At 46.7% G+C, this 16541-nt stretch overlaps 1 protein-coding gene across 1 annotated transcript in view; it reads left to right on the top strand.

Annotated features, from left to right (window-relative positions):
• The window catches only part of HUNK (hormonally up-regulated Neu-associated kinase), a 127662-nt gene that overhangs the window by 70335 nt on the left and 40786 nt on the right, over positions 1–16541 (top strand). The window contains exons 4-5 of the mRNA XM_007965027.3: positions 2890–3025; positions 15080–15207. Of these exons, the coding sequence (XP_007963218.1) occupies positions 2890–3025; positions 15080–15207 (264 nt within the window). The remainder of the gene's footprint in view (positions 1–2889; positions 3026–15079; positions 15208–16541) is intronic.

The following is a 16541-nucleotide window of genomic DNA, read 5'->3' as shown; positions in this document are numbered from 1 at the left end:
CTTCTTTCTGGACCCCAGGTCTTGGAGAGGTGAGGAGGTGAACAAAACGAGGCAGCCCTTTGCTGTGAAGGGAACGCTGTTGAGATTAGGAACGGAGTCTTTTGCTTTGATCTCAGAAGTTTAGAGATAACAATTTCTAGGACTCTGATGAAATTGGGCCTCCTCAACTATTATTGTCTTTATTTGATGGTGCTGTCTCTCACAGTGGGTGCTCCTCACATGTTTGTGTGTTCATTAACATTCTTTTAGGTTCATTTTCAAACTGAAAGCAGTCAAACAACCCTCCAATTTAAAGCACAATATTATTTTTCTTCTCCCCACCACCTTTCTTTTTGAGATGGAGTCTCGCTCTGTCTCCCAGGCTGGAGTACAGTGGTGCAGTCTCGGCTCACTGCAACTTTTGCTTCCCGGGTTCAAGCAATTCTCCTGCCTCAGCCTCCCGAGTAGCTGGGACTACAGGTGTGCGCCTCCACACCTGTCTAATTTTGTATTTTTAGTAGAGACAGGGTTTCACCGTGTTGCCCAGGTTCATTTCGAACTATAGCCTCAGGTGATCTGCCCACCTTGGCCTCCCAGAGTGCTGGGATTACAGGCATGGGCCACTGCCCCCGGCAGATTTTTCTTCTTATAAAAATATTCACCCCCTTTTCTTCCCACTTCAGTGATCCTGAGGGGTGGGGTCTGAGAACAGGTTTCTCAGGTTCTTTTTAACTGATATCTCCTCCTAGTCTCCCACACCCATGACTCCTGAAGGACTTACCTTGGACACGGTTTTTGGGGCCTATGGATGCTGGCTGGGTCGATGGGAAAGGTGTAGGGGGAGAGCTGGGGAGGGAAGAGTAAGGGAGTCAAGGAGGCGAAGGGGAGGGAGGTTAAGAGAGAAAAATGGAATCATAAAAAAACAAAAGAAGGGTTCAGTGTTTGAACATGCAGCATGCCTGGTTGGTTTGTTTGCCATTCCCTCTTGTAGTTTGGGCTGAAGAGTTTGGGTGATATTTAGAGCCTTCAAGAGTTTTCTGAGCTCTGCTTAGATGGGATCCTCTTTAGAAAAGCTTAAGGCAGTGACTTTGGAAAAACATTTTGGCTGTGACATCTTGAACTGCACAGACTGGACTGTATTTCTCCTCCCCTGAGATTTCCTACAACGTTCCTAATGGTCACATGCCTTGCAGGTGGAGACACGTTTGAGTGAGGTGAAAATACATTCGTGCAGCTAGACATAAATACTGCCGATTGAGAAAGTGCGAGAGTTTTGTTCAAGACTGGAAACCTGTCTCTGCCTGAGCCCTGCAGCCTGAGTCTTCTGTTTGGGGGGGATGGACCATAATATTTACATTGAAGTTCAAAGGATGAACTATGATCTTAATTCTGAGATCAACAAAGATTAAGGAAAGATTCAGATGAGGGCGTAAGAGTAACAACTCTCTAATTACCTGTCAGTTTCAGTATCTTTAAGATCAAAAGATAAACGTGGCGCAGAACGCATAATAGACCCAAAGTCACTGATGCCCTGGGCTTTCTCCCCCCTTTTCCTGGGTATGTTAATTATCCAGGAACAAAGCGGTGCCATGAGGTCATTTAGTCTAGTTTGCATTGCCATCTTTCTTTCTTTCTTTTTTTTTTTTTTTGAGACGGAGTCTCGCTCTGCCGCCCAGGCTGGAGTGCAGTGGCCGGATCTCAGCTCACTGCAAGCTCCACCTCCCGGGTTCACACCATTCTCCTGCCTCAGCCTCCTGAGTAGCTGGGATTACAGGCACCCGCCACCACGCCTGGCTAATTTTTTAAAATATTTTTAGTAGAGATGGGGTTTCACCGTGTTAGCCAGGATGGTCTCGATCTCCTGACCTCTCAATCTGCCTGTCTCTGCCTCCCAAAGTGCTAGGATTACAGGCGTGAGCCATTGCGCCTGGCCAACATTGCCATCTTTCTGGTGCTACTTTTCCAGCCAACATTCAGGGTTGTCTAAACTGCTGGGTATATTTTCCCCCTCTTCAAGTCACTATATGTGCTGCATATCTTTGGGGCAATTTTTTTTTTTTTTTTTTTTTTTTTGAGACAGAGTCTCACTCTGTTGCCCAGGCTGGAGTGCAGTGGCCGGATCTCAGCTCACTGCAACCTCGCCTCCTGGGTTCACGCCATTCTCCTGCCTCAGCCTCCCGAGTAGCTGGGACTACAGGCGCCCGCCACCTCACCTGGCTAGTTTTTTGTATTTTTTAGTAGAGATGAGGTTTCACCGTGTTAGCCAGGATGGTCTCAATCTCCTGACCTTGTGATCCGCCTGTCTCGGCCTCCCAAAGTGCTGGGATTACAGGCTTGAGCCACCATGCCCGGCCATCTTTGGGGAAATTTAATTTTAAAAGACTTTCATGAAGTGAAAACATTCAGCTGAAAAAGTCAACTGTAAGTGGCTGGATTGCGTGTCACTGAGGGTGACACCAGCAGCCAGAGATAATCAGTCTTCCTTCATCTTTTCCCCACTTGGCAGCTTGGAAGCTAACTCCAATCCTCTCTGCCTGTTCTTTCTTCCTGCCTTCATCCTAGAAAGCGAATTCTCTCTTTTTTTCCTGGATGGCTCATTTACAAGATTGGATGGAAATAGGTTTTAGTTCAGCATACTGTTTTCTCTAACTGGCTTTAACAGTGAGGCCCGATGTAAAATGCTCTCAGCTAAGCCAGGGAACCGCCACTGACATTCTTTTGCCTTGAGTCTCATATCCAGACGTTATGGTTTGCAGCTGCTACGATTTTCTTTAGGATGCTAAATGATGTGTTAGCCTGAGAGAATGTGTTTCCTTTCCTGCTGCCCTTTTTATTTTTCCTTTTTTTTCCTCCCTCTTCATTTCCGCAGTTTTCTAATTCGGAGCTTGTTTTGTTCACCTCTTTTTGCAGACTTTGGTTTGAGCAACTGCGCAGGGATCCTGGGTTACTCGGATCCGTTCAGCACGCAGTGTGGCAGCCCTGCCTACGCCGCACCTGAACTGCTCGCCAGGAAGAAATATGGCCCCAAAATCGATGTCTGGTCCATGTGAGTTATCAAGCTTCTGAACGTCAATGTTCCTCCTGCTGTCTCCACCGTGCCTTTCTTATGAAATCATGCTTGAGTATTGGATGGCAGGCCCAGGAGTACGTTGTCAGGGATTCTTTGGGGCCTGGCTTTCCATCTGTGTTCCTTCTGTTTTGGTCTGCACGAACTGTCAGAATGGCCTTTACCAAAATTCAGTGCGGTGCTGAGGAGGGAAGAAAACCACGTCCTGCCCTCACAGAGCTCACATTCTGGCTTTGCGACTCATTTATGACCCTTCCTCTGGCCCTTAGTTTCCCATCACCCTCTGTGTGAAGCTCCATCCTGCTGCCCGGCCCGTGCTCCCTGCGGGACTTGCTCGCCCATCTCTCCTGCCCCCTGCCCTGCTCACAGTTCTTTAGACACGTCGGCCTCCCTTTTGTCTCTCCCACCTCTAGGCTTGTTGTTTTTGAGGCAGAGTCTTGCTCTGTCACCCAGGCTAGAGTGCAGTCGTGTGATCTCAGCTCACTGCAATCTCCCCTTCCCAGGTTCAAGTGATTCCTCTGCCTCAGCCTCCCAAGTAGCTGAGATTACAGGCATGCGCCACCATGCCCAGCTAGTTTTTGTATTTTTAGTGGAGATGAAGTTTCACCATGTTGGCCAGGCTGTTCTTGAACTCCTGACCTCAGGTGATCCACCTGCCTTGGCCTCCCAAAGTGCTGGGATTACAGGCGTGAGCCACGTTCCCGGCCATGCACTTGTGATGCCTGGAATGCCCTTTCCCAGCCCTTTGGATGGCCTGTGCATTCCCACATCCCCGTCTCAAGCCAATGGCGCCACTGCCGAGATCATCTCTGAGCTCCCTGCCAGAAAGTCCCCCAGCCTCTCTCCTCACCCTTTCAGTTTCCTCCTCGGCACCTCTCAAAGCCTGTCCTTTTCCTGTTTTAAATCCATGCCTCTCCTGTCTCCCCAGCCAGCAAGGACTCTGCACGAGGGGAGGGAATTGGTTAGTCTGGTTCACCGTTTTGTTCCCAGGGTCTGGTAGAGGAAGGGCCACCAGGGGGTAAGCACAATGAGTATTTGAAGGTGAATCTTCAGTTGCACCAAAGGTAGAGCCTGGGTCCCCCATGGTCCCAGTGAGTCACCCCCTCCACCATCCCCTGTCAGTGACGGTCCAGGGTCAGTTCAGAGTCTTGGATTCTGGGGTAGGACTCAATCCTTTGCCACAGGGAAATGGGCTGTAGACCGAGTGAGATTCTGATTAAGATACAGACGAGAAAGCCTCATTTGCATGAAAGGTGTGTTGATCCGGAGTATTTCTGGAATTCCCCTGCCTCTCTTCATATTCACTGTAACCCCCTTGTTCACGTTGGCAGAGAAACTAATGCTTGCTTAGTGCTTGATGTGTGCCAGACACCATGTCACTTAGTTTCACAATGACCCAGTGCAATCGTTACTCTCTATTACCCTATTTTATGGAAGAAGAAACCCATCATAAGAGAAATAAATAAAATTGCCCAAGGTCATAGAGCTGCTAAGTGGTGGAGTGGAATTTGAACCAAGCAGTGTCCTTTCAGGGTGTCAAGATACAGCCCCAGCTCTCCAATGTGGCATGTGTGCCGGGGGCGCTTGCTTGCCCTGTGGCCTCGTTGAAGGCATGCCCCCTCCCCTTCTCTCCCCACCCGTTCTCTGGCTAACCCGGCCTTGTTTCCTGTTCCCTGAACGCAGCCTGCGCTTGCTACATTCCAGCCCTTACATGCACAGTTCCTTTGGCCTGGAACCCTCTTCTTTTCCCTCTTGAGTTGCTGGGTGCTGGTTCCTCTGGGCAGCCCTCTGTGTCTCCAGCCAGCTGGCTTTGAGGCCTTCCCATGTCCCCTCCAGCCCCCGGCTCTCTGTGTTCCTGGGCCTCACTGTGAGGTCTTTGTCCACCTGCTGGGACCCTTTGGGCTGTAGCGGAGGGGCAGGGACCGCTTGGCTTGCTCCCAGAATTTCCTCAGCACCTGGTGGAACCTGGAGGAGGGGAGGGAGGAAAAAAAGAAGGTGGGAAGGAGGAGAGAGGAAGGAGAAAGGAAAGGAGGAAAGGAGGAAGGGAGGGAGGAAGGAAGAGAAAAGGGAAAGAGGGACAGAGGAGGAAGGAGCAGGTGTTTCACCCAGGGAAACAGAAGCTGGCAGGTCAGGGCTGAAGCTGGCCGAGAAAGCAAACAGAGGAATGTGGGTCAGTTCAAGGCTCTAGAAGCGAGAGGAGCTGAGGATGTTCCGGTTGGATTGAGAAGAAACAGAGACCAGAACAAGATGTGGAGAGATAGGGAATTCCCGGAACTTTCCCAGAAGGGGCCGACTCTTCTGGAACCCTGGCTAAGAGGACCTGCTTGTCAGCGAAGAGGTGAAACAGGTCAGGAATCAGCTTCTACTCCTGAGCAGGTTGGGTGCCCTGGTTAGTCACCCCTGATCTTCAGGACAGTCCTGTGAGGCACATCTCTTGCCCCCAGTTTGCACAGATAGAAGAGAGTGGTGAGCGCTGCCTAGAGGCACATGTGAGCCCGAATGTAGTGGAGCTGCCCGTTGCTGAAGCCTGGGCTCCCAGTTACTTCACAAGTATGGTCTGGTGTGCAGGCTGCATATGGGGTGTGTGTGGTGTGCTGATGACGGGCTCAGGTGGGCTGGGGTCAGGTAGAGCTAGTGGAGTGGAGCAGGGAGCAGCAGAGGATGCCTTCTAAGGCATTGCTAGTCATAGACTTCTCTTCTGAGAAGGCCTCTGAATCCCCCTCAACACAGCCCCTCCCGGCAGCTAATACCAGTGGATCAGAGTTGTATATGGGAGGAAATCCATTATGGATTTCTTCCAACCCTTAAGAACTCTCACAGGTGTCTGGTACAGTCTTCCCTCGATAAATATGCATTGAGTGGATAAATATGGATATGTGGGTCTATAATCACTTTCTTAACAGCTAGAGAACTCATTTATGCTAAATGGGAAGCTATGAGAGGAAGAATTTGTGTGCGCGTGTGTGTGCGTGCGCGCGCGCACACACACATACACACACACAAGCACAAAAGGCTATGGGAGCCTGAAAGACCAAGAGGTCCCCTGTCTTAGTCTGTCTTTTGTTGCTGCAAAGGAATACCTGAGGCTGGGTCATTCCTAAGGAAAAGAGCTGTATTTGGCTCATGGTTCTGCAGGCTGTACAAGAAGCATGGTGGCAGCATCTGCTTCTGGTGAGGCCTCAGGCCGCTTCCACTCATGGTGGAAGGTGCAGGGGACCAGTGTGTGCAGAGATCACATGGTGGGAGAGGAAGCAAGAGAGAGGGGAGGTGCCAGGCTCTTTGTAATGATCAGCATGGATTGACTCATCCTATCCGCCTAACAACCCTTCAAGGTAGTGCTGTGTTACTCCCAATTTAAAGGTGTGGAAACTGAGGCATGAAGAGCCTCAGCCACTTGCCCACATGATACACCAGCGTGTGACAGAGCCAGGATTTGACCTATGTGGTTTGCCTCTAGGCCTCTGAGTCACCACCCTCTGCTGCTTCTATTATGTTGTACTTCCCCTGGTGGGGTTTACATGCTAGAGGGACAAACAGCCGGTATTTTAAAACGCTATAAACTGAGTGTGGTAACCTCTGTGGAGGAAGTGAGAGGGATTCAGGGAAGAAGATGGAGTAGCCTCTTGAGGAGAAGACTTCAAAGCCAGATCCTAAAGATGAGAAGGAATCAGCCATGGGAAGAGGAAGGTGTCAGGGAAGAAGGCCAGGAAAGGTCAAAAGTAAACTCCTGAGAAACAAAACAGATTTTTTTGTTATGGCAGCCCTAGTACACATGGCTGCACAGCTGGGTTAAGTCAGGAAGGCATCTGTAGGCAAGTTTGATCTGTTCCTGAAAGATGAGTGGAATTGGCCAGGTGGAGAACGGGCAGGGAAACGTTCCAGGCAGAGGGAACAGCATATGCAAAAGACTGGTAGGTGTGACACATCTCATTTCTCTTCCTCTTAATTTTGGCAAAAACATAAAACTTCAGTACCTTTTAAGAGATAATTTTCTACTGCTTTGAAGTGTTGTGTCTAAGATTCGGGTTAGGGTTCTGTTTGGCACCCATGACTTTGCTGGTAGAAGTGGAGATGGAAAACCCAAAGTGAATTTAATGTAGAAGGCTGTTTAAAATGAGAGTGAAAATGGAACCGATTTTCTCACTGGGTTAGACACTGTTATTATAAAATGGCTTCTCTCTTTATGGCTCTGAAACAAAAACAGAATGAAGAGTTCACTTCCATAAAAGCAAACTCCTCTCCTGGAGGCTTTGGACCTGATGGATGGCAGGGACTTTATCCACAACTTCTGAGATTGATTTAGGAAGAAAATCAGCCTGTCATTGAAAGAAACCTTGGGAAAGAAAGCGCTTCTCTACTAATAGGGCCCCCAGGACCCTCCTCCAGTGAAGCCATAATTAACAATGGAAATGGGAAATTGTGCACTTTCTTGGGGGTTTTCCATTATTTTCAATGGTCAGTATTTTCAAGACCATAAAAAATAGCTGTAAAGTAATTCACTTCTTTCCTTTACCCTGGATTTTATATATATATATATAAAATATATTGATGTGTGTGTCTCCAATGAACTTTGAGGTTTCAGACACAAAAACCAAAAATATTCATTCTGGTGCATTGAACTTTTATTACTGTGAATTGACTTTTCCTCTGAGTGACATATATGCTAATTTAAAACAACTTTAATGCAGATGTACTTTTTAATTGAAAAGAATTCAAAATTAACTTTATCTTCAGAATATAACAATGCTCCCGTGCAACCTTCAGTGAATCCCTACTGGTAAGGAAAACAGAAATGGAGAGTTCTATCCTGAGAAGATTGAGAACGCAACGTTTTTGGGCTAAAGCTGTCCTCTGCTCTCATGGGGGCCGCTGGGATGGATGGGTGAAGTACTTGCGTGAGGACCTGGTGCCTCCTGGAGAGTCACGCACGACACACTCAGTCCACCTTCCTAGCTCATTGCATCTGTTTTCACTTAGTGGAAAAAAAAAAATCTCTGTCTCCAGTGCTGTACCTTTGGGTAGACAACTTGGCCAAGAGGCACCATGTCTCCAAATAGCTCTCCTGTCTCCAAATAGAACTGGGTGTTCAGGAGGGAAAGGGAGAGAATTTGTTCTAGGCCTCAGACTCAGTGTTTTGTAAGTACTACCAGACATCATCGGCTACTGGCAGGGGTCAAATATGGAAGGATGGTATTAGTGTTTTCTCTCTGTTGAGACCCTCTCAAAATGAAGGCTAGCAAGAGGTGGTGGGAAGAGGAAAATGATGACTCCTTTGGGGAACCTTAGGGCTTTTGACTTTTAAGAGGGGTTTCCCTTAGCTTCTGAGATTATTCAGTTATAAAGTATGAGATTTTTTTTCCCTTTGTAGCGAGCATGCATATTTAACATAGAAGAAAGGAACGAAGGAAAGGAAGAGAAACAACCATCTTGAAATCCACAAGAAAATAATTTCTTGCTAAACATAGACCATTTAATGGAACAGTGGTGAAATTTGAGATTTTCCAAATGGATGAATTGATTCCTAGTCTACTTACAAGACCTTAAATTGGAAGTTGTATTATTAAAAGTTGATACTGAAAGATGGAAAGATATTGCTTTCAGGTGACAAGTTATTTTCAATTTTTCCAAGGCAATTCCTTTCTTGGGAGAGCCACACAGAAATAAGGTGCATCTCCTGAAGGTCCTTTTGACTGCACTCTGTGTAAACTGGGCAGTTTCTGAGGTTCCTGTTTACACGCCCCTTAAGAACAAGTAACCAGAGCCTCCCTCCACCTGCCGGGATGGCTCTGTCCATTGCTTTGTCCCCTGCCTCTTGTTAAAATTGCCAGCGACTTTTCCAGGGAGCAGTGACTCCATGTCTTTCCTCTTTGGGATGGCAGGTGATGCCACAGCTTTTCCTCCAGGGAATATTTTTTTGTGTATCAGACTAAATATCAGGATGGCCATTTGGCTTTTGACTTAATTCCAAGGCTTCCCCCTTTGTATTTCACAAGTAAGGGCCCTTTTCCTCTTCTTTCAGCTGCCCCCGCATTGTCTGCCTTCTTCCTCTTGTGAGATCAGAGTATTCCACGCTGCCTAGTATCTTTGCGTTTTCTTCCAGCCTGCGATAGCTCACCCTTATTTCATTCTGCTGGAAAAACCCCCGGTCATATTTGATTGTTGTCCTCTCTTGTCCCAGTCTCTTATCCCTCTCATTTGTTAAGACTGTCTTTGATTCTTGGGAATCCCATGTCTGCCACAGAGAATCCAGAAAGCCCCTGGGCCATATTTCAAAAGACCCATCAGGAAATTCTGAACATGTTTTGAAACTCCTACTAATTCTATGGGATTACAGAGGTTTATAAACTGCATTCCACATTTTTCCCTTGGTATCCTCACATACTTCTGAAATGTCAGAGGGACTAGGCTTCTCTTTATCCAGATATTAAACATGTATGGAAACTCTGGGGGAAAGGAATTAAGGTGCTCAATCTGGTTTCCCTTTTGAAATCTCCTAGCTAGGACTGTATGACTGTTCACGTAGGTTTTCTTTCTTTCTTTTTTTTTTTTTTTTGAGATGGAGTTTTGCTTTTGTTGCCTAAGCAATGACGCAATCTCTGCTCACCGCAACCTCCGCCTCCTGGGTTCAAGAGATTCTCCTGCCTCAGCCTTCTGAGTAGCTGGGATTACAGGCATGCGCCACTAAGCCCAACTCATTTTGTATTTTTAGTAGAGATGGGGTTTCTCCATGTTGAGGCTGGTCTCGAACTCCTGACCTCTGGTGATCCACCTGCCTCAGCCTTCCAAAGTGCTGGGATTACAGGCATGAGCCACTGCGCCTGGCCAGGTTTCCATTCTTATTGGGCAACACAGTACAAATAAAATTGTAGCTTTTTCCCTCTTATTTTAAGAAAGGTGTTTTGATGAAACAATAGATCACAATTTATCAAGCTTAATTTCTTCCAACTACAGAATTCAGTTCTTTCTGTGGCTTAGTTGATGTGACCCTCATGCAGTCTGAAGGTAGGTACTATTATTATCCACATCTCATGAATGAGAGACCCTAGGATGAGAGAGGTGGGTCCTCTTTAAGGATTTGTGACAGCTGCTGCTTCTTTTTTTTTTTTTTTTTTTTCACCCATCGATAAACTCCTCCAAGAGAAATGGAATTCTGGAATCAGTTTGTAAAGTCATCAATTAAAGTTGCTACAAAAACCACTTGCTCAACCCTGGCCAGACCTGCCACCTGGATGGCTCTGGCGCCATCTTGAAGACAAGCATCTGTTCATCTTATCTGTGGTCCCAGCCAGATGACGGAGAGAGGCAAAGACCAGTGTAATATGCAGTGACTTGAGGAGACTTTTGGCATCTGTTGAAGCCAGTCGGTGACAAGGAGGCAAGCAGTTTGGTGGCTCAGGGTCTCCTTCAAGAAAGAACCATTCATAAAGGCTTTACAGTTGCTCCTCTGGCCTCATATGCTCTTCAAACCCCTTTAGTGGGGTTCCCCTCCCATTATCATGATGTCCTACCTCCTAGAGGCATCTGCACTATACGACACCCCCACCTGGGACAGGAAGCTAGGTGCGCCCTGAAAATTAAAGGGAATAGTAAAGGTCATAGAGCAGTGTTCTGCAAACTTGAGTATTATACACTGTCTTTTTAAAGGAAGAACATTCTTCATAACTGTGTGTGTTGACATGAGTTATTTTTCTTTAAATGTTATTTATAAGTACATGAGCCCCAAATTAAACTCCTTTTATTTATGGCCCTATACAACTGAAAAAACCAAAACTCATTTACAGGTTAAATATAACCGAGAGTAAAAGAACTCCAGAATATTCAAATGAGCAACATGAATGCAATGGCTAATGTTTTGTGGGAAGGGAACGGCTATACACAGCATGAGTGCAGTTCTCACTGCTGGGCACAGGTTCTTCAACATTGTCAGGCCCATCTTGTGATGCCTCAACTCCCCTAAAACTTGTCATTCTTCCAGGATCTCTCCAGTTTTTTGAGTATGCATCAGAAGCACTGGAGGGCTTGCAAAAACACCGCAGAGTTTCTGATTCTGGAGATGTGCAGTGGTGCCCAGGAATGTGCATTTTCTTTGCTTTTTGTTTTTGTTTTTTTTAAGAGTCGGGGTCTCGCTCTGTCACCTAAGCTGGAATGCAGTGGCACACTTACATCTCCTTGCAGCCCCAACCTTCTGGGCTCAAGTGATCCTCCCACCTCAGCCCCCCAAGTAGCTGGGACTTACAGGTGTGTGCCACCATGCCTGGCTAATTTTGGTATTTTTTGTAGAAATGGAATCTCACCATGTTGCCCAGGCTGATCTCGAACTCCTGAGCTCAAGAGAGCCGACCGCCTCAGCCTCCCAAATTGCTGGAATTACAGGTTTGAGCCATTGCGCCTGGCTGAATGTGCATTTTCAACAAGTTCTCAGGTGGTGCTGATGCCACTGATCTGAGGACAAACGACACGCTATTCCAGTTACCAGGAGACTTTCTTTTCCACTGATAGAAGCACAGACGCATCACTGACACTCTAAGTCCAGCTCTGCTTCCTTCTCATTAGGCTATGACAATAAAAGTGAATTTTTTTTTTTTCAAAAATAGTTCATTGGTAAAGAAATACCAAAGCAGGCACTGAAATTGGGTGTGTGCGGTGGAGGATGTTCTTAGTTATACGGTGGTCATCCAATGCCCCAGTTATGCTTTGTGAAATGTTTTAGTCTGTTGCCAAGAAGAAAATAAAAATTAGAACTGCCGCACCCCTGAGGATGTGTCTGTGTACCTCAGTTTGAGAAATACTGCATGAGTTAGGCATTATGAAGCACTTGCTGCAGAAAAAAATGATATTGTGTAAGTAGCAGGCTCTTCAGCTTTAGGTATGAATGTTAGGGTAAGATTAGGCACTCAGAGGTGGTGAGCAGGGACAGAATCTTTTTGTTTTTTCTTCCCCTTAACTCAGTTCACTCCAACTCTGTTGAAATATGAGGTCTTTGCTATATAGCATGAAAGCATTAAAGCTCATTAACTGCATGAACCTGCCGGTGTGTATTCAGGGCAGAGGACTGGGTTGTTGAGGAGACTCCCAACCGTGTCAAATAAAGCACAGGCAAAAGGCCTGAGGTCCCGGACTGGGGAAGACCGAGAAGGGTGGGAAGATCCTGGTTCTAGTTTTCAAAGATGTGAAGTGCTGACCATGGAAGAGAAACTGGTCTTGTTCCACAACCAATGAACAGAAGATGTAGACGTTGGCTTAGTCTTGGAAAGCTTTATTTTTGCATAGAATCGCCCTGGATGGAACAGGCTGGCTCAGAAGCATTGGGAACAGCTTGTCTTGGAGGTTGTTCAGTGGTCCTCAGCAACAGCTTTGTGGGATGTGCCAGAAGGTTTCCATCCATAAAAGCCATGTGTCCCAGTCCTCTTTGTATGCAAAACTCTACAATTTTGTGACCCTTTTAGCATTCCCTCTTACCGATCTCCAATAATTTTTTGAAGCAAGAATGTTGAGCTCTACCTCAAACATACTCAAAGTGCAGCATTGCATAGTACGTTCTCAAACATATCACTCACCCTGATACTCCTTCCCTGCACCCCTAACCTGTCTCTCCTCAGCCTCCTCAGTACCACTCTGTTACCACCATTGGTCCTGCATTCTGAGTTTGCCACCTGGCACGTGCCCTTCAAATGTCTCCACTGCGTCTTTGCCTTTCCCTTTCTGTTGCGTGCCATCATTCCCATTCTGATTTTAACAGCAACCTGCCAATTTCCTGCCACAGTTTCCTACTTTCCATTTTGAGCCCCTTTAATCCACTTATACAACATAACTACTCCCCAAATTATTTGGCCATACTACTTGTATCTGCCTAACCCCTATTCCTCCCCCGGCGGGTGTGTTCCACTAAACACACACAGGGAAATGCTGCTCAAATAGCTCTGTGTGTGCCTTGTTCATTCTTGTTTCCATTTGTTTGTTTATGCCCTTTTTATCTCTCCAGCCACACAACCAGCCAGCCAAAGATACATGAGCTCACACACATGCGTCACTACCTGCGTGTCGTCCCCTCTTTATATACCTGTTTCTAAGTTCTCTTTCTCCCTTCATTGAACTCCTCTTGTGGTCAAAAGTGGTGCAATTCAGCATTTCTTATTCCTTTTGCACTGATCACTCCCTGAAAGGACTGTGCTCATTTATTTGTTCGCATGTTGCTTGCCTGTCTTCTTCCCCACTCAAACCCCAAGAGGGCAGGTCTTTCTCTGCTCCCCAGTACCCAGCACCTATAGTCTTGCCTGGGGCAGAGAGCCATCCAGCAAGTATTTGTGGAATGACTGTTTATGCATCTGTCCCACTAACTCCACTGTGAGTGGGAACCAGGTCTTAGTATAGGTCTGAAATTAGCAAATGATTTCTAGCGGGAGCTGTGGGCTCCAGTACCTGTCATTATCTGAAATGCCATAATTCAGAGGGGGCTGCCTTGGAATTGGGCCTCGAGGGTCTTAATTTCAATCAGTCTCATTGGATTTGTTTTGACTGGAAATCTTAGTGCCTGTTTATAAAGTATATATTCCCTTGGGAGCTTTTGAACACTTGAGACCTCTTGGTAGGCAGACATTTCATCCCCATCAGGAAATCTCATCACAACGATGTTAGATTTGCACATCAGGAAAATAAAAATCCTCTAAGAAGATGTTTCTGTTCTCAGATTGGCTTTGGATAGGGGCAGTTAAGCTTATTCAGAAGGTATTTCAGCCACATCTGAGATGTTGGGTTGGGGCCAGGTGGCAGAATCTCACAATGAACAATAAAAAAAATCAGGACAGGAAGGAAGGGGACCTCCCCAGAAATTTCTCTAGTTACAAGCCACAGCAAAATTTAAGAGTAGAGCAAAACACTGGGTTTTGGTATGAGGCTTCGTTTCTGAGGGCTGAGTGGTAACCTGGCTCACAGTTTGGCTGTGACAGGAGATTCCGGTGTGGGGGGCTTTTCCTGTGTTTTTTGGTCAGCCTTTTCCAGGTACCACCTTGTAAGCCATCCTTGGAAAACCGCATAATGGCAATACTACTCTTAATTGAGGTCCCTGACGTCTCCCAGGTGTTTCTTACATTGCTTGGTCTGGGCCTCCTTGCTGTTGACTTCTTCCTGCCATAGCATTTGGAGAGAGCAGAGGGCCATGGTTCCCCTCCTCAGGAGGTGGTTCCTGACGCTCTTGAAACTCCTGTTTTTCTCTGTGGTTGCCTTCTGGGTCTTCACATTCAAGTGCTCTCACCCAAGCCTGCCTTTCTTTCTCTTTGTTTCTTTCTTTGTTTGTTTCTTTCCTTCCTTCCTTCCTTCCTTCCTTCCTTCCTTCCTTCCTTCCTTCCTTCCTTCCTTCCTTCCTTCCTTCTTTCTTTCTCTCTCTCTCTCTTTCTCTTTCTTTCTTTCTCCCTCTCTTCCTTCCTCCCTCCCTCCCTCCCTCCCTCCCTCTCTCTCTCTTTCTTTCTTTCTGTCGCTCTCTCTCTTTCTTTTGTCGAGGTGGAATTTCACTCTTGACGCTCAGACTGGAGTACAATGGCGCGATCTCGGCTCAGTGCAACCTCCGCCTCCTATGTTCAAGTGATTCTCCTGCCTCAGCCTCCCCAGTAGCTGGGATTACAGGCACCTGCCACCACGCCTGGCTAATTTTTGTATTTTTACTAGAGATGGGTGCCAGGGTGTGCAGGGGCTTCATGCACAGCTTGCAGCACAGCAGCGAGGGGATGAGCAGGTAGTGGTCCAGGCTGATGAGGCAGGGGTTGGGGATGGAGGCGCTACACAGGCTGGTCTCGAACTCCTGACCTCAGGTGATCTACCTCCCAGAGTGCTGGGATCACAGGCATGAACCACCGCGCCCGGCCTCACCCAACTCTTTGAACGTGACACTGAGCGTTCTACAAAGATGGCTTTGAAGAGGGCCTGTTGAGGTTGGCATGGAAGCAGCAGCTCTCGTGCTTCGGTGAAGCCCATGTCTCCAGTGTCTTCCCCTCCTCAGGGGACCTGACTCCACTTTCGTGTGTATGTCTCTCTTTTCAGAGGCGTGAACATGTATGCCATGTTGACCGGGACGCTGCCTTTCACAGTGGAGCCTTTCAGCCTGAGGGCTTTGTACCAGAAGATGGTGGACAAAGAAATGAACCCCCTCCCCACTCAGCTCTCCACAGGTAATGCACCTGCTGTTCTAGATCACGGTTCAGGACTTCTGTTGTGACCAGTTCGGGTCCACCTGTGAAACAGTATTTGTTTTGCAGCAATGGTGTTATGTCTATCCCATGATTGTAAATTTCTTTCTAGTGTTAAATCGAAGTGTCAAGGAGTGGTTGGGTTTCCCGTCTCTCAACAGGCACTCGTGCCTTTTTGTTTGTTTGTTTGTTTTGAGACAGAGTCTCGCTGTTACCCAGGCTGGAGTGCAGTGGTGCGATCTTGGCTCACTGCAAGCTCCGCCTCCCGGGTTCCCGCCATTCTCCTGCCTCAGCCTCCCGAGTAGCTGGGACTACAGGCGCCCGCCACCTCGCCCGGCTAGTTTTTTGTATTTTTTAGTAGAGACGGGGTTTCACCGTGTTAACCAGGATGGTCTCGATCTCCTGACCTCATGATCCTCCCGTCTCGGCCTCCCAAAGTGCTGGGATTACAGGCGTGAGTCCCCGTGCCCAGCCTCACTCGTGCCTTTCACCTGTATCCTTTCCTGTTCCTTTATAATTCTGAACCCCTAACTCCGCCTTCCTCCTTCTGCACAAAACACGTAGATCCAAAGGATCTGATATTCTCCATTTGAAAAGTAATTACAGGCTTGATTGTTTTAAAACTCACCATATTATGATGTTGACTTGGAAAAGAGGGTTTGTGGTCACATTTCCAGTATGTCTTCTTTCTGCAATTATTGTCAAGAAATGTTTGTTGCATTGAAGTTGGGGCTGCGATTTGTTTTGTGAGTTGAGTTTTTGAGCCCGTTCAAAAGCTTTTAAGTATATAGAGGTTAAGTTACTTGATTGGACTGAATCATCAGGTGTGTTTGAAAAGTTCTCTCAAGCTTTACCTGGTTCATATTTCAGTAAACAGTTTGTATTAAGGTTTGGTTTCAGATCCAGTAAATCAGTACAATTTGTTCTTTTGTTTGGTTCACAATTCAAGTTCCTGCCCTTGGCTTGGCTTTGATGAGCATTTAATTGGCTCCTTAGAATAAACTCAGCTTCACTGAGATAAGGCTTTTGACCAAAGAAGAAAGCAGTTATTTAACTGCAACTTATGATAGTTAAAATATAGCATTTTATTTTACTACTGTTATGCATTTTTCTTCTGAGTTTAAAAGCACGCATGAAGCTGACCCTGAATTTATCTTGCCAAGTGGAATCCAAGTGGAGACACATTCTTGTATGCAGTGATCTATTTCAGCCCATACTGTCTCCTCAAGGGAGGGGAGAATCTCTGGAGGCTTGAAAGCAAAGGAGGCATTAAGTCCTTGGGAAGATGAGTTACAGCTCTGTCATTATAAAATAAA

Source organism: Chlorocebus sabaeus, chromosome 2 (assembly GCF_047675955.1).
Source record: "Chlorocebus sabaeus isolate Y175 chromosome 2, mChlSab1.0.hap1, whole genome shotgun sequence".
Classification (NCBI taxonomy): domain Eukaryota; kingdom Metazoa; phylum Chordata; class Mammalia; order Primates; family Cercopithecidae; genus Chlorocebus; species Chlorocebus sabaeus.
The sequence above is the reverse complement of the archived record's forward strand: the minus strand, read 5'-3'. Positions and strand labels throughout refer to the sequence as shown.